The sequence below is a fragment of the Alexandromys fortis genome, unplaced genomic scaffold (genome assembly GCF_014885135.2).
Source record: "Alexandromys fortis isolate MF-2015 unplaced genomic scaffold, M_Fortis_MF-2015_v1.1 scaffold_31, whole genome shotgun sequence".
Classification (NCBI taxonomy): domain Eukaryota; kingdom Metazoa; phylum Chordata; class Mammalia; order Rodentia; family Cricetidae; genus Alexandromys; species Alexandromys fortis.
The window spans coordinates 6,902,739-6,927,029 of record NW_026067974.1 but is presented as its reverse complement, the minus strand read 5'-3'; the positions used below and the strand labels follow the sequence as shown (position 1 = coordinate 6,927,029).

At 54.5% G+C, this 24,291-nt stretch overlaps 2 protein-coding genes across 2 annotated transcripts in view; one reads left to right on the top strand and one right to left on the bottom strand.

Moving 5' to 3' along the window:
* Pdk2 (pyruvate dehydrogenase kinase 2) overlaps positions 1–8,838 on the top strand; it is a 14,598-nt gene extending 5,760 nt beyond the window's left edge. The window contains exons 3-11 of the mRNA XM_050156684.1: positions 3,505–3,576; positions 3,913–4,097; positions 4,930–5,019; positions 5,219–5,296; positions 6,205–6,281; positions 6,381–6,479; positions 6,574–6,681; positions 7,150–7,263; positions 7,759–8,838. Coding sequence (XP_050012641.1) covers positions 3,505–3,576; positions 3,913–4,097; positions 4,930–5,019; positions 5,219–5,296; positions 6,205–6,281; positions 6,381–6,479; positions 6,574–6,681; positions 7,150–7,263; positions 7,759–7,899 — 964 coding nt within the window. The 3' untranslated portion in view covers positions 7,900–8,838. The remainder of the gene's footprint in view (positions 1–3,504; positions 3,577–3,912; positions 4,098–4,929; positions 5,020–5,218; positions 5,297–6,204; positions 6,282–6,380; positions 6,480–6,573; positions 6,682–7,149; positions 7,264–7,758) is intronic.
* A 112-nt stretch (positions 8,839–8,950) lies between these two features.
* Positions 8,951–24,291, bottom strand: Samd14 (sterile alpha motif domain containing 14). Its single transcript, XM_050156683.1, has 10 exons — positions 23,724–24,291; positions 20,143–20,197; positions 14,854–15,020; positions 14,164–14,452; positions 13,253–13,340; positions 13,083–13,157; positions 12,844–13,003; positions 11,470–11,589; positions 11,234–11,389; positions 8,951–10,520 (listed from the first exon to the last, which is right to left on the bottom strand). Exons 2-10 carry the CDS (start codon positions 20,183–20,185, stop codon positions 10,365–10,367), a joined length of 1,254 nt encoding a protein of 417 aa, XP_050012640.1. The 5' UTR covers positions 20,186–20,197; positions 23,724–24,291; the 3' UTR covers positions 8,951–10,364.

The following is a 24,291-nucleotide window of genomic DNA, read 5'->3' as shown; positions in this document are numbered from 1 at the left end:
TCCTGTGTGCCGGCTCAGGTCGTTGGAGCATCAGGGGCCTTCCTGTGTGCCGGCTCAGGTCGTTGGAGCATCAGGGGCCTTCCTGTGTGCCGGCTCAGGTGGTCCTGTAGTCTTCATTACCTGCCCTAGCTTGGAAATCTCTCCTCACTATCTCCAGATAAGAGATGGAGGTGCAGGAAGTGGGAAGCTGTGGCTAAGGTCAGTTAGGGAGTAGTGGTGGATCTGGGCTTCAAACCCAGACCACAGGTCCTGGAGGCTGCGTTTGGGAAGGGACAGGAAAAGGGCTTTGTGTGGGGTTGTGCCGCAGGCCAGTGGTTTCCACATTCCCACACACATCTGTGGGAAAGGGGTCTCACCTTCAGCAATGATTCGTCTTCTGGTGCTACCAGGGTCCAGAGGGGTATCCATTGGTTCCTCTCAGGAGAAAGACTGCCTGAAGAGGCTTGGATGGGTAGGAAGGTTCCTCTAGGAAGCACAGCCAGTGAGTCACCCCCGTCACTGAGTTTTGTGGGGTTGGAAGGAGTGTGTGGAAGGAGATGATTCAGTGGCAGGGTGTGTGTGTATGTGTGGATGGCCATCACCCTTCTCATCCACCTTCCTGGTTTATCCACTAGGTGTGTAGACCCCAGGCCTTGCCTATGAAGAGCCCCACTCCCATTCTACAGCCCTTGTCTTGGGCAGAATAGGAGGCTGAAGGCCCACAGGAGCTGGAGCCTGCGGGAAGCCAGCCTGTCTCTCCTGACCCACACCAGGTAGCTCATGAGCAGTCCCACAGGTAGTGATCCCCGAGGCATTTCTTAAAGCTAAGTCCCACCCCACCCTGAGCCTCCTGCTGTGAACCCCATCTTTCCTTTGGGCTGGTGCGTCCCAGTGGTCTTTGGGAACAGCCATGTCCAAAACTAAGCCCGCTGCCCATTCACAGAGTGACTTCAGTGGTGAGCCATCTCTACTCTCTCCCTTCATGCAAATAGCCACCCTACTCATGTGGCCATGGCCTGCTTCACGCTCTTGTTCACAGCAGCTTTTGATGCCGCTCCACACCCACAGATACACAGTCTCTTCACATTTACACGCTTACTCCCTTGGCTCAGCCATCCCTCCACTCCCACACACTACTTGCAGGTGGCTGCACGCCCTCCTCCCTCCACTGCATGCCTCTCCCCTCAGGCCTGCATTCCACTCCCGGGAGGTTATTGTCTAGGGGATGCATGGGGGGTGCTTCTGTGTTATCTTGAGGAGTTGGGAACACTAGATTCTACCAAGGAGGGCATGGGTTAGTCCCTAGGCCTTCCCCTCCAGACCTGGACGTACACTCAGCCTTTAGCTTGCCCAAGTAGCCCATCCCAGTGTCTTTCTGAAGGATACAAGCTCTACCCCAGGTAATGTGGAAGGCCAAGCCCGTAGTACCTCAGGGCTAGACCAAGAGCCCTGAACAAAAACCCCCTGTCTTCGCCCCTGGGTCGCAGGACTGCATCTAGCTGTATCTCCCTATGGAAATGGCCCTTTGAGGGGCAGACAGACCTGTGAGTCCCCACAGTGAACCCAAGCAACCCCAACAGCACTGCCTTTGTCAGTGTGTCCAGGGACCCTATGTTCCATGTTGGTGGCCATGTAACCGGTTCCACCTCTTCCCTGAAGCTTACCACACAGCCCTGGCTGGGCCTGGAAACTGGGACCCTGCCCATTGCTACCTCAGGGTGTGCCCAGAGCCTCCTGCCTCTGACTCTTCTGTCCCCATGCACCCTGGACCTTGAGCAGGGGTCATGTGACCCCACCTTCTAACTGTTCCCTTCTCTTCCTTCCCCTTCCCTCTTCCACACGTTCACGCTTGTAGCTTCTCTCCCAAGTACCCCCTTCCTCAGAGCCCCCTCATTAGTGACCAGAGGCCCTACTGGGCCTGTGAGCCCAGGAGGGGCAGCAGTGCAGGCCATAGCAGTAGCTCAGTGAGGCAACTGTCATGCCTCTCTGAGGAGACTGAGGTCCTTGTGATGGCGATATCTGCCCTGGGCAGGGTGAGAGCAATCTGACAGGAAGGCAGTCTCTTTGTCCTTCCTATTCTTGCCAGTAAGCAAGAAGAGCAACTTCCACAGGCCTCGTGCTAGGTTCTGGCTGGGAAGGACAGGGAGGAGGTCTGGGGCCCCAGACCAAGCCTGTCCCTGCTCCCAGTGCAGGCTAGCCTAAAGTGTGGCATGGCTTGTAACCTAAAGCACAGGCAGTAGTGAAGCTGAGTGGCTGTACTCAGCTGGTGACAGGTTTGGAGCCACCAGCATTCTGAGTGCTCACCGTGTGGTGGGGATAAGAACTTCCACCATTCTGGTGCAGAGACAAAGCTAGAGAAGTTCCGCAGCTTCCCTGGGGCCACACTAGAGCCCAGCAGAACCGGCACTTTTTTGATGTTAGCTGCGGTATCTACACAGAAGAGAACCTGAGTAGAGGTTGAGCTGAGAGCCTGAGCAATGGCAGTTCGGTAGGTGGCAGGAGTTCTGGAGACCCATGAGACTTTGCTGTACTCCTATCCAGCTGTGATGCTGCTCCAGGGCTCCTTCCTGCCTCTCTTCTCAGAGCTCTGAGTGCTTTGGACTAGGTCCTAACCTGGCCTCTCTTCTGGACACACTGCTGGGCCTCAGGAGCAGTCCCTGTCAGGGTTCCAGGGAGCCCCTCCCATCCTCAGGCCAGAGTGGTTTTGCCATAAGGACAGAGGGAGACTGGTACTCCCGCCTTTCCAGAACAAGACACAGGCTGGACATATCTGTAGGGGAAACTAAAGTCGGAGCGCAGTGGGACAAGGGGTCAGTGGTACCAAATTGGCACCATCTACTGCCACAGGCCCACCTCATATGTAGAAGCTCAGTGCCCTGACTCTGCCTTGTCTACTAACCTTTCCTAAATGGAGAGGAGACCCTGCCCCTCTGCCAAGCCGGTAGGTGGAGCAGACAGTAGAGCCCACCCACACCCACCCTGCTCCTGCAGAGCAGAGTAAGCCTCCCTGGTCCTACCTCAGGACAGAATTAGCCACACCTACTCACCCTTCTCAACTGAGGCTCCCTAGAGAGTTTCCAGATCACTGTGGGAGCTGCCCTGTGCCAGCCAGCCTGTCAGTTGCACCCATAGTCCACAGGATACCTTATCTCCTCGTGGGAGGTGCCAGGATCTTTGTAAAGGCGCTCAGCAAGGCAGGTGGATGTCTGAGCCCTCTGTTACTGTGGCCTTTGGTACAGTTGGGCCTCAGTCCCCTGTCCTATGCAGCCTCTAGCAGGGAGTGATTTCTGGTCCCTCCTTCGATCGCTGTTACAGGATTCTGAAGCGGAGAAATGTGCTGTAAGAGAACCAGCAGATTCGAGGTCTCCTTGTACAACTTACTAGGTTGCCAGGGAGACCCAGAGCCCATGAAATGGGTAGTAGATTGTCTGCTTCAGCTCTGTGCTGGCTACCATGGCATCTGAGGGGGTGGAAGGGAGCATTCTGTAGTCTCAGCTGAGCTCAGGCCCCTCTCCCTTCCCACAGGTATGTCCAGAGTCTGCTGGACATCATGGAATTCCTGGACAAGGACCCAGAGGATCAACGGACCCTAAGCCAGTGAGTGAGCACCCTCTTCAGGGACAAGAAGGCGGGTGCAGGCAAGGACATCTTGGTCAGGGCCCCAGGAATGGAATGCCAGCTGGGTGCAGGTGGAGGCCCCTGCTTTCAGGGGTTCCCCAAGAAAGTGGGAGACAGGCTACTTGTGGGAAATCCTGGTTGTCTGAGAGCGATGCAGACCCCAGTTATCAGTATGCCAAGAGAACGTGGGGAACCCTGACCTCAGGAACAGACCTTCAGCTGCAGGCAGGAAGATGGATGGGCAGCCGGGAGAATAAGGGTGGGCTGAGCACTGTGCCCCCGTGGGGCCCAAGCCTGAGACTGCCTTCTCTGAAGGTTCACCGAAGCCCTGGTCACCATCCGGAACCGGCACAATGATGTAGTACCTACCATGGCACAGGGAGTGCTGGAGTACAAGGACACCTACGGCGATGACCCGGTCTCCAACCAGAACATCCAGTACTTCCTGGACCGCTTCTACCTCAGCCGCATCTCCATCCGCATGCTCATCAACCAGCACAGTGAGCTCTGGCTGCCTCGGAGAGGGCAAGGGGTCCTGGCAGGGCATGCCGGGAAGGGCCACCGCCCCTGACAGGAAAGCAGGGCTCCCCACGAGTTACTGGCTTAAGTCAGGTGTGGTAGCATATGCCTTTAATCTTAGCACCTGGGAGGCTGGGGCAGGAGGATCGTATGCTTGAGGCCAAGCTTAGCTACATAGTGAGACTTTGCCTTTAAAAAATGTAAATAAATAAATAAATAAATAAACCCGGCAGTGGTGGTGCACGTCTTTAATCTAGCACTTGGGAGGCAGAGGCTGGTGGATGTCTTGAGTTTGAGACCAGCCTGGTCTATATAGTAAGTTCCAAGACAGCTAGGGCTACACAAAAAAAACCCAATCTCAAAAAAAAAAAAAAAAGAAAAGAAAAAAGAAAAAGAAAAGAAAAAGGGCTGGAGAGATGGCTCAGCGGTTAAGAGCACTGGCTGTTCTTCCAGAGGTCCTGAGTTCAATTCCCAGCAACCACATGATGGTTCCCAGCCATCTGTAATGAGATCTGGTGCCCTCTTCTGGCCTGCAGATGTACATGCAGGCAGATCACTGTATACATAATAAATAATAAATCTTTAAAAAAAAACTATACATTTAATAAGGTGTGATGTGGGAGAAGCCTATAGAAGGACTGCTTAGGGGTATAGAGGCGTGGGAGGCCTGAGCTGGGGAAAGACCGGACTTGAGGGTCATGGTTAGCATGGAGTGTATAGAGGCTTACATATGAGGTGATGGGTACAACATTTGGGATATCGGAGGGCTAGGCCCTGTGAACTAACTAGCAGTGTCCTTTCCTGTCTCCACAGCCCTCATCTTTGATGGAAGTACCAACCCGGCTCACCCCAAACACATTGGCAGCATTGACCCCAATTGCAATGTGTCTGATGTGGTGAAAGGTGAGCCCCCCCACCTCCCGCACCATAGACCTGGCCCATAACAGAGCTCCAGGGACCCTTCCCATATAACCTGGACAGAGGGTGACCCATTCCCAGTGGGTAGGGGCATGTCCCCATGGGTTTCATGTTGGTGATGCCCAATGTCACAGTGCATTATGGGCCAGCCACCCATAACCTGAGTGGTTCCCTCTCTTCGCAGATGCCTACGACATGGCCAAGCTCCTATGTGATAAGTATTACATGGCTTCACCTGACCTAGAGATCCAGGAAATTAATGGTAAGCAAATGAGGTGGTGTGTGTGCGTACTTGTGTTTGTGTGTATGTGCACAAGCGCATGCATGTGTTTCAGAGCACTGGGGACAGGCAAGAGCAGGGGAGCTGGAGGGTCAGACTCCCCTAGAAGGGAGCTGTTGTGTATTATTAATTTGCTGGATAACTGCTTATCATTTGACACGTGCATCATGTAAAGAAGACAGGCAAGCTCTTGCCCTCGCAGAGCTGACATCCTTGGCACTGGGGAGGTCGAAACCTGTGGCAGTTTACTACTGAGCATGCAAATCCACCAGCTAATTTCAAAGCCTTGTAGGTGATAGGCTGATGTCTTCTTCCTTGTGCATGAACAAGGACTTTCTTTGTAAGTGAAGGACATGATGTGGGATCAGAGGACAAAGGCCAGGGAGAATGACGTGTGATGGGACACCTCCGCAGACCGCAGAGGCTTAATTAAGAGATGTTTCTGGGTGGCCAGTAACTACATTACTAGCTACGGCAACTTGGAAGGTGCACAGCCACCTGTTAGGCACAGCTGGGGGGGAGGTCTGGAAGGTGCACAGCCACCCAGCCATAGTTGTAGGGGGGTGTTCTGGAAGGTACACAGCCACCTGTTAGCTGCAGCTGTGGGGGTGTCTGGAAGGTGCACAGCCACCTGTTAGCTGCAGCTGTGGGGGTGTCTGGAAGGTGCACAGCCACCTGTTAGCTGCGGCTGTGGGGCGGGGGTGGGAGGTACACAGCCACCTGTCATCCACAGCTGTGGGGGGGTCTGGAAGGTACACAGCCACCTGTTAGCTGTGGCTGTGGGGTAGGGGTGGGAGGTCTGCTCTGAAGGAACAAGGGCTACAGAGTCACCCTGTCAATAAGATTGCGAACCCTGCTGTGCTTCTGTCCTTGGTCTTGATTCCCCGCAGCCACCAATGCCACCCAGCCCATTCACATGGTCTACGTCCCCTCCCACCTCTACCACATGCTCTTTGAGCTCTTCAAGGTAAGAAGGCTGCCCTTCTGAGGGGAGACTGGGAGGGCCAGCCCTAGGCCCTCAGCTTCAGCAGCGCTTCCCTTACCATGTCCTTCATTCCCTCCCCAGAATGCCATGCGGGCCACTGTGGAAAGCCACGAGTCCAGCCTCACTCTCCCCCCTATCAAGATTATGGTGGCCTTGGGTGAAGAAGATCTGTCCATCAAAGTATGGGACCCTCAACTTGGGAGGCCATGGGGATTAGGGTGAGGAGTGGAGACTGTAACCCTGGAGGGCATCTCACATGTTCCTTGTCTCCCAGATGAGTGACCGAGGTGGGGGTGTCCCCCTGAGGAAGATCGAGAGGCTTTTCAGCTACATGTACTCCACAGCCCCCACACCCCAGCCTGGCACTGGGGGTACCCCACTGGTGAGATGGCTTCCTCCTGCCCCCTTGGCTCCTGCTCTCCTAACTCCCAAGCATACTCCACTCCCACCCATGTCTGTGGTGACAGTCCTGAAGCCAGGCCTTCCATCTCTCTACTGCTTACCCCCTGCCTGCTGATCATCTATCTGCCCATCCGTCCATCTGTCTGTCCACTGAGCTGTCACTTCTCCCCAATGCTCTCTCTTCCCTCTTTCTTTCTGCATTGCTAATTGCTAGCACTTTTGTCCCAACTCCCGTGGAATAGGCAGCGTGGGCTTAGGGAAGGGGCTGGGGCCTCTGGGTCGAGCTCTCCTGTCCAGCTTCCCTCTCTACTTCCTCTGAAGTTCCCCTGCCTACCATCTACTTCCGTCTGCTCCAGAAATGTCCCTTCCTCACCCGTGCCCCAGCACCCCTGCCTGTCCCTAGCTGGGCATCCCTGGCTCACTTTATGACCTGTGACTTAACCTGCAGGCTGGTTTTGGGTATGGACTCCCCATTTCCCGTCTCTACGCCAAGTACTTCCAAGGGGACCTGCAGCTCTTCTCTATGGAGGGCTTTGGGACAGACGCCGTCATCTATCTCAAGGTGAGGCCCACTGGGGGCAAGTTTGCTGCTAGCAGGTTTTTACCCATCCCTCATCCTGGCTCCAGACTCTGAGCTGAGCCTTGGTCCTCAAGTGTTGTAACTTTAAACTAACATGGTAGGGAATGTCAGGGGTCCAGGGTCTGTGAGTAGGACCCCTCTTCTGGGGACTCAGGCTGGAAGAAAGAGGGGCTTACAGATCTTGGCCTTCCAAGGAGTGGGAATGTGCCTTGATGAAAGATAGAGACCCTTCTCTCCTGTTTACCTCCCTGTCCTTTGAGGAAACAGCTGTCTGGAATGGACCAGAGCAAAATGCAGAAAGTTCAGACCCTTTAGGGACGTTTCTAGGTCTGGGGTACCTGTCTCAGCTAGCGTCTGGTATGGGGCTGACTGAGACGTGGGTTAGGATGCCAGGGGCAGAGATCTTCAGGGCCCAGATGGGAAAGGGTAGCGTACTGAGGAGTGGAGAAGCAGGAGGCTGATGGTAGTGCTCCCTAGGCCCTGTCCACGGACTCAGTGGAGCGTCTGCCTGTCTACAACAAGTCTGCCTGGCGTCACTACCAGACCATTCAGGAGGCCGGTGACTGGTGTGTGCCGAGCACAGAGCCCAAGAACACATCGACGTATCGGGTCAGCTAGGGGCCTTCTCTCCCTGGCACCTGGGAGGATGCTGCCACCTCTGAATCCAGCCACCACAGGGACCTTCCCTATCCCCTGGGGTACAGAGGGTGAAGCCGGGTCTCCCTAATGGCCAGGTCTGTCTTTGTAGGAATCTCAGTGACCCATCTGTGGTGGTCCCTAAGTGCCAATCTGTCTCTATGGAGAAACCTAGGGTGTTTCCCTGGAGTCTGGTCTCCATGGTGATGCTTGAGGGTTGGGGATGGCTCTACCTGTTGGGTGCCCCAGAGACACTTCTCCATGGTAGTTCTCCCAAGACCGGATCTGTCAGTTTTCTATCAGAGACCCCAGGTCCCCCTCACTGCCTGCATAGTCCTGGCCTTCCGAGTGGCTGCTCCGCTTGCCTTATGCCCACGCTCCGGACAGGTATACTGGGATGTGTCCTGTGTCCCTGTTAAGAAGGATGGAGTGCCCTCAGGTCTGTAAAGAGGATGGAGGAAGGGGTGCACCCTTGACCTGGTCTTGCAGCCTCTCTCTGCCTCTACTCTGGACACCAAGGCTGCAGCTGGGAACTTGAGAGTGGGTGGTGGTTTTCACCCAAGGCCCACGTCTAAATTAGCGGCACCTGGGAAAGCCCAGAAGTAACCTGTCCCACCAGGATTCCAGGACGATCTTGGCAATATTTGTGCCACTTCCTAAACCCTTGCCCAGCATGTCCTCACATGCACTCCCCTGCCCAGTGTACACCCACCCTATCTTTCCTGCGCTTTAGACCACACCCCCCGTGCCCACCATGTGTGCACAATCGACCCATCCCTAAGATATCCTATGTACATAGCCAGTTTTGTAAAATCTCAGACGCCTCGCCCTTCCCCTCATCACACAGGGGTTAAAGCTGTGTGCCCCTCCCAGTGGCTGGGATGGTGACAGTGACATCCACAGTAAACAGATGAAATGACACTGTTGTCTGGCTGTCTTGCTGTGGGAGGGTGAGTCCACACACACACACGACCCAGCCTAGTACAGCACAGGGCAGAGTCATCAGCTGGCAGACGGCTGCCCAGTGGTGCTCCAGGCAGAGCTTAGTCCCTCGTCCCAGACAGAGAGCTCACTGGTGTATGGTAGGTATTTATTGAAAGAAGTTGAAAACCATCTTCCCCTTCACATGCAGGTGGGGCACACTTGGCTCCTGACAGCTTTAGGGACAGTAGGGCCTCCACCCTCCCCACCCAGTCTAGATAGATGCCAATGCCCTTATACCTTAGTTTCCCTCTGAGGCCCCTCTCCCAGTGCAGATAACTGAGCCCAACCACAGGGCCCTGGCCTTGAGCTGCTTCCCCAGGCAGGAGAGAGGGAGTTAGCATGCAGGTCCTGTCCACCCCTCCAGGAAGCTGGGAGGGGTGGAGGTTTCTCCTCAGAAACCTCCTGGGCCCAGCAGTAACTGACCAGCACCCGAGAGGCTGGGTCAGCATGGCACCTGGGACCCTCCATCTCTGAACGTGTCCTACAAAGGACACGTGCCAGACCAACCCAGGGCTGGCCCAGTCCTCCCTGTGGCCTAGCAAACCTGAGCTAGCAATGTTTGTCCGTTCTAGGCCCACTGAGGCCTTGACACACCCAGGGAACCTGGGAGCTGATGGACCCTTCTGATCTAGCAGCTTCCAGGCCGCCCTCCAATTGTGCCCCTGCCCGGCTAGGGTGATGAAGGTCACCAGTTCGGTGCCGCCTAGGCACTAGTGGGGAGAATGTCCTGTGTTCCCAACAGCCTCCATTTATCCTGTCCCCAGAGGAGGCTGAAATCACTCTGTGAAGAAGTGGATTCTAGTTCTGTGACCCAGTGGGAGAGGAGCAGTGTCGTCCCGCCCACTAGAACCTACAGGGTAGTGAAGGGGAAAGAGAAGAGCCCCCTTGTTCCCACTCTGCAGTCCTTACAGAGGCCAGCTTACCCTTCACTGCCCGCTCTTCTCTCCGTTGAGAAGGTGTCTGAGAATCTACCCTGAGTGCCACTACTGCAGTGCCCACCGGCCTCTCTGAGGAGAACTGCTCTCCCACCACACAGCCGCCTTCAAGAGCTGAGGAGACACAGCCCTGTCTCCCGTCGGGATGCCCAGGCTTCTCTCTAAGCCTAGGAGTCCCGGTCGTGGTAGGGCCTCTCCTGCCAGCTTACTTCCTGTTCGGTACTACTGTAACCAGAGGGAAGAGGTTCTGCCTGAACCGGGTTCCTCTGGGCTCCGGATTTGCTGCATTCCTGGCCTCTGCCCTCTTCATCTGCCACCTGCTTCCCCCTGGAACTCTGTGCCAAACAAGTCCTCGAAATTGGGTTTATTACTGGGCCTTCTCCCTGGGATCTCCCTCCAGAGGACTCGGTCCAAACAGGGTGAGAGGGGTCATGTGCCCCAAGAACCTGGTGCCTAGACCCGACTTCGCTGGTGAGGCCCGTGCAGGTGGCTGCAAGTGTGCCGGGGTTCCAGCCCCGCCAGCCATTCCTAGCTCTTCTTGGCCTCATGCTCACGGCGCCGCAGCTTCTCCCGCTGCCGTGCAGTCTTCTCCTGTGCCTTCCGTTCCTTCTCAGCAGCCGCTGCCAGCTCCTTCAACTTCCGCTTCACCAGTGCCCGGTCATGCGAGTTGCTAAGCCCCAGGCTCTGGGAAGAAACCCAGAGTGAAGGAAAGCGGCCCAGAACACTCCTCCCATGCACTCCCTGCAGCCCCTCAAGTCTGCTCCGAAGTATGGCCTTTGCCTAGGGATTAGCTAAGAGGAATGGGTTGCAAATGGCCATAGAGATTACAATGGCACTAAGCCATTTGTGCCCCATCCTTGATTCTGGATCCTCAACCTAGGTGCCATGACCCTACCCAATCTCCTGAGGTCCTCAAGATGGAGAATGGTTTGCTCAAGGGCCCACTGCTAGGCGGCAAGGTCTCTTCCCCACTCGCTATGGGATTGGTCTTGAAACCCAGGAATGTCCAAGCGCTGGAAACCACCTCTCTTCACTGTCGCCTTAGCACACTCCTGTCACCAGGCTCTGAGACTGAACACGGCATGGAGCCAACCAGGAAAGAGGCCTGGCTTTCCAACACTGGATGGTAGTCCAAAGGGTGAGGTCAGCCTGAACACTCGGGCTGGAACTAGAGGGTCAAGTGGAAGTGATGGATTTGAGTTTAAGTCAGACTGGGGCATCATAACTACACTGCAAAGACTGGACCAGACCCTGGCATAGAGGTCAGAAGCCAGGTCAGTGGCCAGACAGAGAGAGGCAATCCCAGGTCAGTTCAGGAGGCAAGTAGGCCAAAAGTCAGGGAGGGTCCTTAGGCTTTAAGGCTACCTCAATCTGGCTAACCTTGCACTCCAACCTACCTTCAGTTTGCTCCCATCCAGCTGCAGGAGCTGCGGCCCATCCACCTGTCGGGCAGCAAACTCGGCGGCGTACTGTTCCAGGTTGAGGCTGCACAGCCACTGGCCCACCTGCTGGCTAGTCCAGTGTTGTATAGTAGGGAGGGACTCGTCCAGGAACTGTGGTAGAGATGGGGAGGGTTAAGGGAGCCCGGTCTCTTGGCCAGGTCCCCAGCAGGAACAAGGCTAGCCCGGCTCACCTCATCTGAAGACTGGGACAGCGTGTGGTAGGGATAGGAGCACTTGGTCTCCTGTCGAGGACCACTGGGGATCTTGGGGCTGCTGCTGGGAGGTGTGGAGTCATCACTCAGGGTGGATTCCTGAACAGAGAGGGATGTGTGCTGAGGCGCAAGTTCACCCCCTGCCACTCCCGAGCCCATCACTCTGACCAGACGGAGCTGAAATACTGGACTAGCCACCAGCAGTTGGTCCATGCTCCTGATCGTGAGAACTAAGCAGCCAGACAGAGGCTGTGACCCGACGGAGACCTGAGCCCTCTAGTGGGGAGCTGGCTACCTAGAGGTCATGGCACTAGCGTTAAGTTGGGCAGAATAATTAACAGGAGTGGAGGAGGCTAGGTGCTGCTGCCTTCGGGCGGCCCTCCAGGATTCTCCCAAGGCTGTGTCATGTGTGCCTCTCCTAGGCCTCTGGCATCCTGACTGGCGGGTACCCTCATTGGCCTTGGGTCTCTGGGAGGACTTGGGCTGTGTTTCACTCAGTGTGTGTCCCCTGGGACCAGCACAAAGGGAGGGGCTGAGGAAGGATGTAGGGGTCGTTAAAGAACAAAGCTGCACATCAGAAGGGTCTCTCCCCTGGACCCCGCGATTGATGATTCTCCTAAGCCCTGGCACCACACACATCTGTGGGCAAGTCCCTTTTCTCCAGACCTCATCTGTCCATCTGTACAGTGCAGATACTAACGCCTGCCTTGCCTGCATCACAGTTAAAGGCACACATGTATCCTGGGCTCTGTGAAGTATTTAGCAGTCTGGGAATGTAAGGGGACTTTAGTATTGCTGGTGTCGATGGTTCTCATTTCCTGGGGTCTGAAGCTTTCGGAGCACTAGGCATGGGTCCTGCCCATCTCTCTAGCTCCAGAACTTCCCTCCATGCAGGAGGCCAGCTCTTGATGGTGGAGTCCAGACCTGACTCAGGCAGAACAGTAAGAAACAAGGGGCCCTGGGATGGAGTGAGCAGTGGGGGCTCAGTGTTCCCACAGGTGCGCTGAGAGCCAGGAAAGCAGTGTGGACGGGTATGAATGCCTGAGCCAATGAATGAACGAAACCAAGAGAGAAGATGGAAGTCGTGAATGAGTAGGTGGCTCTGTGGAGCAACGCGAAGGTCCCAAAAAAAACCTCTGTCCCACTCCAAGCCCTGATGAAATATGCCCTTGTTATGACCCTGGAAGCCAGTGTGGAGTCCTGGGGTTACACACTGGCGGGATGGCATACTCATGTAGCCCCAGGCAGACTGGGCTACAGAGTAAAACTGACTCGGGGCAAAAAGATAGATAGAAAGGAAGGCTGGACGCTAAGAGGGAAGGAGAAGAAGAAGGAATAAAGACCTGGGCTTACCTGGGAAGCTGACTTCTTGGGGCTGAAGCCCTCATGTTTGGGGGAACAGGTCGGGGAGGTGGTGCTTCCTGAGGAAGCAGAGCCTTTGCCGCTGTCTGTGAACCAGGAAAAGGGCAGGAACGGGGAGCTCCCTGTCCTTCCAGAACCTTCTACGGACTCCCTGTGGAGAAAACATCCAGCATGGTGTGGTGTCCAGGGGAGGACTGGAGCTGTGGGTGGGTGCCATGGGTACCTCTCACCTGCTGCCCATGGACAGGCGGTTGCTACCTTTCTCCTTCCGGCTCTTGCCAGTGGACGCTCGGCGGAGAGTGACCCTGTAAGGAGGCAGGGGGAATGGAGCATACCTGCCCACTGTGATGCTCAGACCCCAGTTGTTCCAAGGACCCATGCAAGACCTGCCCCCACTCACCCCAGGTCCAGGAATTTTCTGCGAGTCCTCTTATCCAAGCCGATGGTGGGGCTGGCAGGCTCAGGGGGGCTGGTATCCCGGCTGTCATCTTTAGGAGGAGAGGAAGAAGAAAACAGCTAAAGCAACGGTTTGCTTGCCTCCTGCTGCTGCCCATGTGGGGTGGTAGACATGTCTTGACTTAGAATTAGGCCATCTGGCTCCGGGGTTCTTCATTAGCTGTGTGACCCAGGAGACGGCACTCTCTGTTTTTGAATTCCCCTTCATTGCAAACATAGAGACATGGCCATTTTACAGTATCTAATGGGAGCCTAGGCGTTTACCTTTTACAAACTGTAAAAACACTTTACAACTGAGGGGGGGGGTAGGCCTTTTAATGTTTGTTAGTTTATTGGTTCGTTTATTTTTGAGACAGAGTCTCAATGAAACTCAGGTTGGCCTGGAACACTGTGGCCTTGGTCTCCTGATTCTCCTGTTTTCACTTCCTGGGTACTGGAACTACCAGGGCACATCACAGTATCTTGTATGCCATGACTAAGGCTTCCTGTGAGCGAGGCACATACTACTGACTTTATCTTGGTCATCTTCTACCCATCCTTTCAATCTTGGCTCAAATGTCACCTCCACTCCAGCAACTGTACGTGTTTCCTGCATAGCTTTTATTACAGTTTGTATTTATATGTTAATTACAGGATGATTTGGTTGTTTCTTTCCTAAGCTACACATCCCCAAAGGCCAAGGACCGTATCGTTGCTCTGTTTGGTCCCAGCGATGTCTGTCGTATAGTGAGCCTCTGTAAATGAAGAATGGAACCTGTTGGCCATCCTTCCACCTGCCCTGTAGCCACCATACCACCGGGCCAAGCTGCGGTTCTCATGCTCGCCGGCAGGGGGCATCGCGCCTGCCGGGCTCACCTTCACTGTGCGGTTCTGCTCGGGCGTAGCGGCGCACGAAGCTGGGGGAGCTGTCCGAGGAGGGTGCGGAGCGCGGAGGCGAGCCAGAGGTGGCGGCCAGGCCCTCATGCGAGGCAGCGTTGTGCAGGGGCCGGTAACGGGCGAGGGGTGAGGGCGGTGGCTCGTCCTCATCCAGGCTGCGCCGCAAGCCGGGGGGCTCCAGGCAGAAAGAGCCGCTGGCGGGGGAGCCTGGGCCCGAGTGCAGAGGCGAGCGCAGCCGGTGCAGCGGGCTACCGCAGCCGTCGGTCACCTGGAAGAAGGGCAGCCGCTCAACCAGCGTTCCCTGCCCTCACTCCCTGGAGGCTGGAGGCCAATTTCCTCTGTAGGCTAAACGTGGAGCCCCAGGGGAGCTCGGTTTTCTGGGGCCTGGAGGGTGGGTTCCTTCGGCCTGGGTATGGGGAGTGCCTGAGCAGTGACGGGAGAAATGGGTGATCATTTGAAGTGAAGACATCCTGCTTCATTTGCTAACTGTGGGACTTCCCAAACCTTCTGCTCTCTGCTTCTTCATCTTTAAAAAGGGCTAACATCTTTTCTGCATAGGGACAGGAGCCAGAAGTGAACAGCTAGCTGACCTTTGGGTGGGCGACTTTCGGGTCTCTTGGGGCACACTCCCCTGGAATTGGGGGGCGGGTGTGTGTGTGTTACCCCAACCTTGCCTCCGGGCCCATCGGAGCCTTCCCCGTCCTCAGCAGAGCTGGCACTGTCTCGTAGTCTGGAGCGGGAAGGCCTGTGTCTCCGGCCCTTGGCCAGCAGCTGGGCCCGGGCTTTGTGTAAGCTGCTGTCCAGTCTGGTGGTCTCTGGTACAGCCAAGTCCAGGTCTGCAAACAGAGACCAGAGCCACTTCAGATGACCACCCTGACTCACACCCCAGCCATTAAGCTGATGCTTGGTGGTGCCACTCACTTCAACAGTGGTGAAGTTCAAGCCTCCCACAGGCTGGCTTCCCAGCCCCACCTGCCAGTGCCTGCACATAGCACAACTGCCTGGCCCTCCTGGGGGCACGACTGGCCTCTGTGCAGACACACAACGGGGGTGAGAGGAGGCACACCCACCTGGATCCTACAGGCTGAGTGAGAGTTGGCAAGCGGGTGGGAAGTAGGGAGTAGAGATGGCACCTTTAGTTCTGTGGGGACCAGGTGAATGCATCTGCTATGCACGCATCGCATCATTGTCCTCAGAGCTACCTGGAGAGGGGAGGCTACGGCATCCAGGACACATTTACAGCTGAACCAACTAGGCTCAAAGAAAGCAAGTCACATCTGGAGCCACTGGCTAGTTACAGTCTGAGGTTTGGGTGTGGCTCCAGAAACGGACCCTCCTGGGGACACCATCTTGCTGTGCCACATTCAGGGCCGTGTTCAAGGATAGCAGTGTTAATGCGTGTGAAAAGTCCTTGGTTGAAGTGCGGAAGGGGACACCCAGACACCAGTGTCAGTACCCTGAGCAAAGTTCCCACGGGTCCTTCAAGCTTGTCTCGGGTCCTGGGCTCTACAGCCCAGTGCTAGGTCCTGTTAGAACCTGGATGTGGAGGCGTAGACACATCTACTGGGTGTGTGCAGAAAGCACCAGGTCACAGTTTCGCTTTTTGTTCGCCTGCCTGGAAAGGAAGGACCACTCTTGTTCTGGCCTTGACCTTGGTTCTGGGGTCTTCCTGGGCTTCAGGATGAATCAATACGCTCCTGTTCGCCCCTCTCTTAGTATCTCTGCCCCCCCCCCCGTTCCATCCTTCACACCCACTCTTCTTGCCTGCTTCTCTCTCATCTGTAGACACCCCAAAGGTGCCCCTACTCAATGGCCACTTTGTCTATTCCCAACTCTGACTCTTCTACTAAATACCAAGCCTAAACACAGAAGCACCTACCAGGGAACCTACAAACCAGGGCCCCCTAGTGCCTTAGCCAAACACAACCGATAAAAGCACACCCATCGGAGTCCTTTTGCCTTTAATCCCAGCACTCATGAGGCAGAGGTAAAGGATCTCTGAGCTCAAGTCCAGTCTGGTCTACAGAGCGAATTCCAGGACAGCCAGGGCTACACAGAGAAACTCTGTCTAACACACACACACACACACACACACACACACACACACACACACACACCACTCATTGGCTTGCCTGAGATTTGTTGCCTCCAAGTTGGACAGCTGTGAGTTACCCTTTCCCTTCAGCCCTCCTAGACCTTGTGCCCGCATGGATAGTCAGCAGGCTTCCATTCATAGCCTTTCCTCTCCCCACCACCTCCACCATGGCTGGCCTCCCTATCTTGGTAAATGATGGTTCCATCTTTATTGCTACTCAAGCTAAACCCTGTGTCTTTTTTGACTCCCCTTGCCTCCCTCTTGACCCCTTTCCTATAAATTAATTTAGCTTCATTCCTGTTAGCCCCACCCTCAAAATAGCTAGTCCTATTGAAATACAGAGGTGAAGCATGAGACTGTTTTTAATGATATTCAGGGCAGTGGGGATGAAGAATGGGAGGGGTGAAGCAAGTCTGAAGGGGGTTGCCGTGGTGGAGATGGAGTGACCAGAACTTGAGCACATGACAGGGTGCATTGTCCTCTTTTCTCTACCTCTCAGGTTGTCTGAGGTTTTCATTTCTTTTTTTACTATTAACACACCCTCTCTCTGTGTCTCTGTCTCTTTTTTTGTGTGTGTGGGGGTGCATATGCATTTGAATACAGATACCCTCAGAGTTCAGAAGAGGGTGCTGTATTCCCTGTAACTGGAGTTACAGGCTATTGTGAGGTGCCTGACCCTGGGTGCCCAGAACTGAACTCGGGTCCTCTACAAGAGCAGTGCCTACTCTAAACCACCCACTCTACAGCCCAAGCTCTTAGATTTTGTCAACAAAATATTGTTTATGAGTGAGTTTACACATGTATACCTGTGTACATACAGAGAGGAGTGGGAAAGAGATGGGGGAGGGACGGAGAGAGGAGCACCAGGTCTAGGTTCCCATCTTCTCATGCCTGTTATTATAAATGGCCTCCTGTGCTCCTTTCCCACTGGGTGTCCTCCAGCACAGCAGCCAGAGTGATCCTAACGCGAGGTGTCAGCTCCGTCACTCCCTGCTCAGAACCGCCTCGTGCAGAGCTAAACCCACAGCGCCCTTCTAGATTCAGTCTGTGCTCCTGAGCTTCAGTCACCTCCCTGAGCTTCTGCCTCTCCCTTGTCCCCTCCTCCCACCCTTCCTCTTACAGACCCAGCCTGCACCTCAAAGCCTTTGCATGTATGGCGCCCTCCCGTATATACTCCAAGTTGTCAGTCCTGCCTTTTCCTGGATCACACACCACTCTCTGGCATCCTAAACACCTTGCTTATTGAAGCCTATGCCTCTTTCCATCTATTAGACTATCAGCTCCAAAAGGACAGGGTTTTCTGGGATGGTACCACGGGCACCTGGCAGCTCCTGGTGCACAGCAGGTGCCTGGTGAATACTCTAACGAAGGGAAAAGGACAGGTAAGGAGCTATCCTGAATGGACAAGGAAGTAAGAGTGACTAGGGCTACTGCCTCAGACTTATTTGGTTGCCAGGCTGAGGCCCGGATGACCATAAGGAGAGTTGGGGTTTTTCAAGACAGGGTTTCTCTGAGTAGACCTGACTGTTCTGGAACTTGCTCTGTCGACCAAGCTGACTCAGAGATCCCCCTGCCTCTGCCTTGTGAGTGCTGGGATTAAAGGTGTGTGCCGCCACCACCACTGCCGGCCAGAATGAGGTTTTCTTAGGAAAGGGAATGGTGTTGTTCTGGGTTTGAGGTGTCAAGGAACATTCACAAACAGCCTGAATGAAGATGGAAGTAGACGTTTGTCCAGGGATGTGGTGAGGGGCTGGGAGGTGACAGCTACTGTCAAGGCTGCTCTCTTGGATCCAGAGGTGACTCACTTCATTCCTCCTGAAGAACATCTTGAGCCGGGCGGTGGTGGCGCACGCCTTTAATCCCAGCACTCGGGAGGCAGAGACAGGCGGATCTTTGGGAGTTCGAGGCCAGCCTGGTCTACAAGAGCTAGTTCCGGGATGGTCACCAAAGCTACAGAGAAACCCTGTCTCGAAAAAAAAAACCAAAAAAAAAAAAAAAAAAAAAATCTTGGTGTCCCTGGAATTAGCCAGGAGCCAGTAACAGTTCTCACTGCTCGAAGTGTGTGTCACTGAAACGTCCTACAACCTTGGAGGAAGGGACTCAGGATCCCTAGGGCAGCTTTAATTTGCCCAAGAGCATAGAGCTGGCAAGAGCTAGCTAGGGTCAAAGACAGGCAGGCTGGCTTGTTAGGAAGTACCAGACTATCAGCTGTGCCCTTTCTGAACAGAGAAGGAGGCAACCTTATGTCTAAACCCTCATTTTATGGGTGGAGAAATTGAACTCCAACAAGAAAGGTTTGGTCAGTTGTATGGAAGGAGTAAAAGTGATAGCCAGGTCTCCTGGCCCCTGGGCCAGTGCTCTAACCTTCTCTCCATTACTGGTACCCAGCTGGTACCCAGCCATCTGCATCAGGGCGATAGATCCATGCTCCACATGGCAGAATGAGCATCAGCTGGGCTGAAGAGCAAAGGGTCTCCTGAGGGCTTGCGGGTACAAAGCAAGGTGGGGCCAGTCTCACCAGGGTCCCTCAAACTCTCCTTCCATCTCTTCCCTTCCCTGCCTCCTCCTCTGGGCTCTGGGTAGTGAGAGAGATGAATATTTAATTGTTTTCATATGAGGAAGCACTCCAGGCAGTGCCCAGCTACCTCAGCAGACAGGAGAAAAACAAGAAAGGATTGGTGAGGAGCATGGTGGGAAGACAGGAGACAGAAAAGCCCTTCCCCCACTAAGGGGAGCTCACCTCTATGGACCTGCCAAGGTTAGGCTGGAACTTGTGTAGAGCCAGCCTCAGAGATAGGGAAATGCTGGGGGAGAGGGGGAGCTGGGAAGGAGCTGGGGTGGGGAGCAGTGTTCCCAGAAGCATCTAGATAACAATACTGGCGTGACCAGCGCCAGCGGCCATAGCAAGAAAGAAGAGAGGAGGGAAAGGCAGAAGAGATGGGAGGAAGCAGAAGCTGGAGCCCTGTGGCATCCCATGTTTAGGAGCCCCTTGGGGTTGCACACAGGAGTCACCCACTCAAATTCTGCAGGGGACAGCTTTTCCACAACACAGTCACAGAGTCTGCCGTATGCATAGAAGCCAGAGGTTGATGGGCCTCAATCCCTCTCCACCTGAGTTTTTGAGACAGGGTCTCTCGCTGAACCTAGAACTAGCTCATTTGGTTAGAATGGCTGGCCAGCAAGCCCCAAGAATCCTGTCTTCCCGTCCACAGCACTAAGATTACAGGTGTGCACGGCTGTGTCGGTTTCGTTGTATTTGAGACAGGCTCTCTGTATGCAGCCCTGGCTGTCCTGGAACTCTCTGTGTAGACCAGGATGGCCTCAGACTCAGAGATTTACGTGTCTCTGGTTCCCAAGTACAGGGATTAAAGGCGTGTGCCACTATGCCCAGCTTGTGCCCGGTTTTTATGTGAGTGTTTAGGATTGAACTCAATTCTTCATGTTATCTTTTTTTTAAAAAATTATTATTATAGTGTGTGTGTATGTGTGTGTGTGTGCTTGATGTGTGTATGTGAGTGTGTATGTCACCGTGCACACACAGAGGGCAGAGGATAACTTTTGTGGACCTGATTCTCTCCTTTATCCTTTATGTGGTTTAGGGGAACCAAACCCAGGTTGCACAGCTAGCGCCTTTATCTGCTGAGCCTTCCGCCTCCATGTGATCTTCAAAGCGGGTCTTATCGGCACTCTGCATCCTACACCCCTTGTCTTTGAGAATCAAATGATACACTGCATGTGAGACCAGCTGCACACCATGCCCTGAAGTGCCCTATCTGTCCTTATCCCATGCCATGCCTAGTAGACTTGACGGAAGGGCTCCATGGCTAGGTCTAGTGCTCGACATGAAGTCACAGAGAACTTACCAAAAACTTCATCCACAGGTTCTCGGAGCTTTGAGGAAGCCATGACTCAAGAGAGCTGAGAAGAACAAAAAGGAGAGAAAGAAACCATGGATAAGAGATTCAAGTTGGTTGTGGCAGTGAAGAAGCCAGCAGCCTCCCGTTTCCGGCCCACCCACTGCGTCCCCTAGAATTCTTCCTTTGGTCCTGGGAAGAGAAGCCTGTGCTGAGCAAGGCAGGAGATGCAAGCAGGAAAGCCATAGCACAGACTCAAGCAGCTCCTGTGAGCTGGGCCTAACTACTGGTTGTGACTTCACATTGCCTTAGGTACTCCAATGCACAAGGCCCTGCATTGCTTTGGGCCCTCCAATCACTAGCATCCGGAAGCCTCCATCATCAACTGCCGAACATCAAATCTAGAGGTCATGGGGCTTATTAAATCCAGACCTGTCATTTTACACAGACACAGAAGAGGAAGTGGCTGGCCCAGCAATTAACGGCAAGTACAGATTTAAAACCCAGGTTCTTCCATCCATTTGCCTACCTAGCTTTATCTGCTTTCCCTTCCTCCATCTCTCCCTCTCTCCCTCCCTCCCTCCCTCCCTCCTTCCCTACCCCATCCATCCAATATCCATTATATTTATGCATCTACCCATCTTGCATCCATTACCCCGTCTGTCTTCCTCCTCCATCACTGGGGCCCCTCACCTCCCTCCCTCCCTCCCTCCTTCCCTACCCCATCCATCCAATATCCATTATATTTATGCATCTACCCATCTTGCATCCATTACCCCGTCTGTCTTCCTCCTCCATCACTGGGGCCCCTCACCACCTGCTTTTCTGAACTGTGCGGGAAGCTGGCAGCACCAGCTGGGCCATTCACTGTTTCAGACAGAATCCCAGTTCTCACGGGTCCTGACAGACTCACAGATGCAGCAGGGCATTAAGTGTTCACAGCAGTACATCTCTGAAGCATCCAGAAAGTTCTGGGAGGAAGTGTGCATAGGCAGGACAGGGTTGTACTGTTGTTTGGGTTTCTTGTTTTGTTTTGTTTTGTCTTGTTTTTGTTGTGAGAAGCAAGAAGAGCAGGCAGGTAAGGAAGGGAAGCAGGAGAAATATATCAGAAACACCTTGGGCAGGCTTCCTAGCAGGTCTAGGGAACATGGATAAGAAGAGAGGGAAGGGGCTGGAGAGATGGCTTAGCAGTTAAGAGCACTGGATGCTCTTCGAGAGGCCCTGAGTTCAATTCCCAGCAACCATATGGTGGCTCACAACCATCTAGAGTGAGGCCTGATGCCCTCTTCTGGTAGAAAGGTGTACATGCAGGTAGAGCACCTGCATACATACAGAGAGAAAGAGACAGAGAGAGAGAGAGAGAGAGAGAGAGAGAGAGAGAGAGAGAGAGAGAGAGAGAGAGAGAGAAAGATTGGGGGGGGACTTAGAATACTCTGGTCTCTGGGAGAAAGGCAGGTCACTGGACTGGACCACGTGTCCTCTAGTTCTCCTGTCACTTCACAGACATTCCGTCTCTGTGAACTACTGAGCCTGACGTGTCATCTTGGTATCCCCACTTTACAGGTATGAACGTTAATAGCTAGAAGCAGACGTTGACCCAGTCCTCGGCTTCACAGCCCTGTCCTAGTGGCGTGATCTGCAGTTCTGCTCCTGAGGAAAGGACACTCTCGGGGGAGGGCTAGGGCAGAGGGAGGGGAGTTGGTCTATACTGGCTAGGATTAAGGCAAATACTAAAACCACCTCCATCCACTAGGCTCAGGGATGCTGGGAGCTGAGTCAAGCATGCCATATGGAAGGGAGGTCAGCAATGGCTCAGCTAGGACCCCTTTGCCGTTCTTGAACTCAGGGGACTAGGAGCCGAGATCTAGAATATTCCTTCCTGGCTAGAAAGGCCAGATGGAAAGATAGGTTGGCCCTCATCATGAACTGTATCTCTTCTTTGGATCGCAAAACCTTCTCTGACTAGGATTCAGCTGTCCCTTCTCCAGATTGCTGTCCGGGGTTACTCCCCGCTTCCCCCTTCATTTGTCTACACTGTTTTGCCAGCCACTTCTCCGGTTCCTGAGGAATGGAGACCTTTTCATACTTTACTGGTTTCCTACTTGGGTCTTATCTCTTCTTGTCAGATGAGCCCTGTGTTCTCCCTTCAGACTGGAGTCTCAGGGTAGGAGCTGCTTCTCCCACCGGAATGGCTGCTCTTTGCAGAGACCAATGATGCTTCCCCTCTTAAACACAGCCCATGTCCTTTATTGAAGGCCTCAGTCCAGCCACCAGGCGAGGTCCTCATGTGCACCGAGGTCTGTTTTAGTACCTTTGGGTGGACTGGGGCCTCCAGCTCAGACTTTCAGCCCATCCTGATTCAGCACAAACTGCTCCCCTTCCTTTATCTCTCTCTTGAACAGCCAGCTCCCGTATCTGGAGGGGGGGGGGGAGCTTTCCACACTATCCCATGCGAAACTCCACAGAAGCATAATATCCGGCGGGTCACCTGCCCCCGCTACCCAGCTATCTTCTCCCAGAAACCCAGCCTCACCCACTCTCCTCCTCATACACGCACTGTCTCACTCACAGGTGTTGTTCAACTATACCAGGGTGGAAATGAACCTGTCCCCTTCGACAGCCTTTGGGCTCCCTTGTCATCAGACCACTCCCTTCCCCAACAGCTGCCAATTCCTAATGGGCCACTGGTGACCTCTGACCTTTCTCTGGGAAAAGGAAAGGCAGGTGATTTCCAAGATACCCTGAGCCCAAGGGAAGGAGAAAGCAAAACAAAAGGTATACAACCTGGGAATGGAACAGAAGGAGCAACCAGCAGACCCAGAGGTAGAGACTGACAGTGTCCACAGGGAGCTGAGAAGAAAGAGCAAGACAGAATAGACCCAAGAGGCTCAGGAAAAGCTGCTGGGCAGCCTTGAGGGCCCACAATGGGGTGGGAGAAGAACAGAGCACCTGCCCACAAGGCAGAGGGGAGAAGGGGGCCCAAGTAGAAGAGGGGGGGGTGAGAGAGAAAGGGAGACAGTGGGAGAGAGGCTGCTGACAGGTCGCAGGAGTGCTTGACAGCAGGCTGGCATGGGGAGGCAGTTGTAGAGCCAAGAAGGCCGTGCCCCTCCCATGCCACCAGTCTTAAGCCAGCTCCAGGCTTGGAGAAGTCCGCAGGAGTTTGACAGCCCATCAGAGCCCCACAGAAGATGGGGTTGGGGAACGACACCCACTCCTATCAGAGTCCCCTCTCCCTAATCAGAGGGCAGAGCTGTTTCTCCAACCCACCGGTCCAACTGCCCGGGTAGGAAGGAGTTAAGGCCTCTCCCCCAGCCCCCACACCAGTTTTTCTTTTTCTCTTCTTTCTTTTCTTTTCTTTTTTTTTAAATTAATTTCCCCAGGCAGGAGGAAGAGGATTAGGGACACAAATCCTATTTCTGTTCCCTCCCTACAAGCCCAGCTCCCCGGTCCAGTGAGGTCTCCTTAGGGATAGAGGAAGAAAGGCCCTTGTGGCTTAGATTTATCTAGCCCCACTGGGGGGGGGTCTCACCTTGAGTCCGGTAGTCTCTGGCCCCGCTTCCCCTTCCACCCTAGGAATCCCGGCCCCTCACCTCCAGCATCCGTCATTTTCAGCGTCCAGCGCCCCGGGAACCCCTCAGGCCCATGGTTCTCGAGGCGAGTGCCGGGTGTGAGAGGGGTGGAGGACTTTCACCCCGGCCGCGGGGGGCTTCGGGCTGGCTCGAGTCGCTCCATCCCAGAGTGTTGTGGGGGAATCGGAGGGGAGGGTCCAGCAGGAAAGAATGGAGAGGCGAGGTGTGTAAGGATGCAGGGAGAAGGTCTGCGGGAAGCAGGAGACGCGGGCGGGGCTGGACCGGGAAACCTGACGGGAGGATGTTCCGTGTGTGCGTGCGTGTACGTGTGTGTGTGTGTGTGTGTGTGTGTGTGAGAGAGAGAGAGAGAGAGAGAGAGAGAGAGAGAGAGAGAGAGAGAGAGAGAGAGAGAGAGAGAGAGAGAGGAGAGAGAGCGAGCGCCCGAGAACCAGAGCCACCTCCCGCCCCGCCCCCGCCAAGCCCCGCGGATCTTGGACCCTCGTGCCACAGGCCGATTTGTGCAGCGTCGCAATGGCTAGGTCCGTGGGGGTCGCCTGGAATAATGCAACGCGGGGGGCGCTTGTGGGGA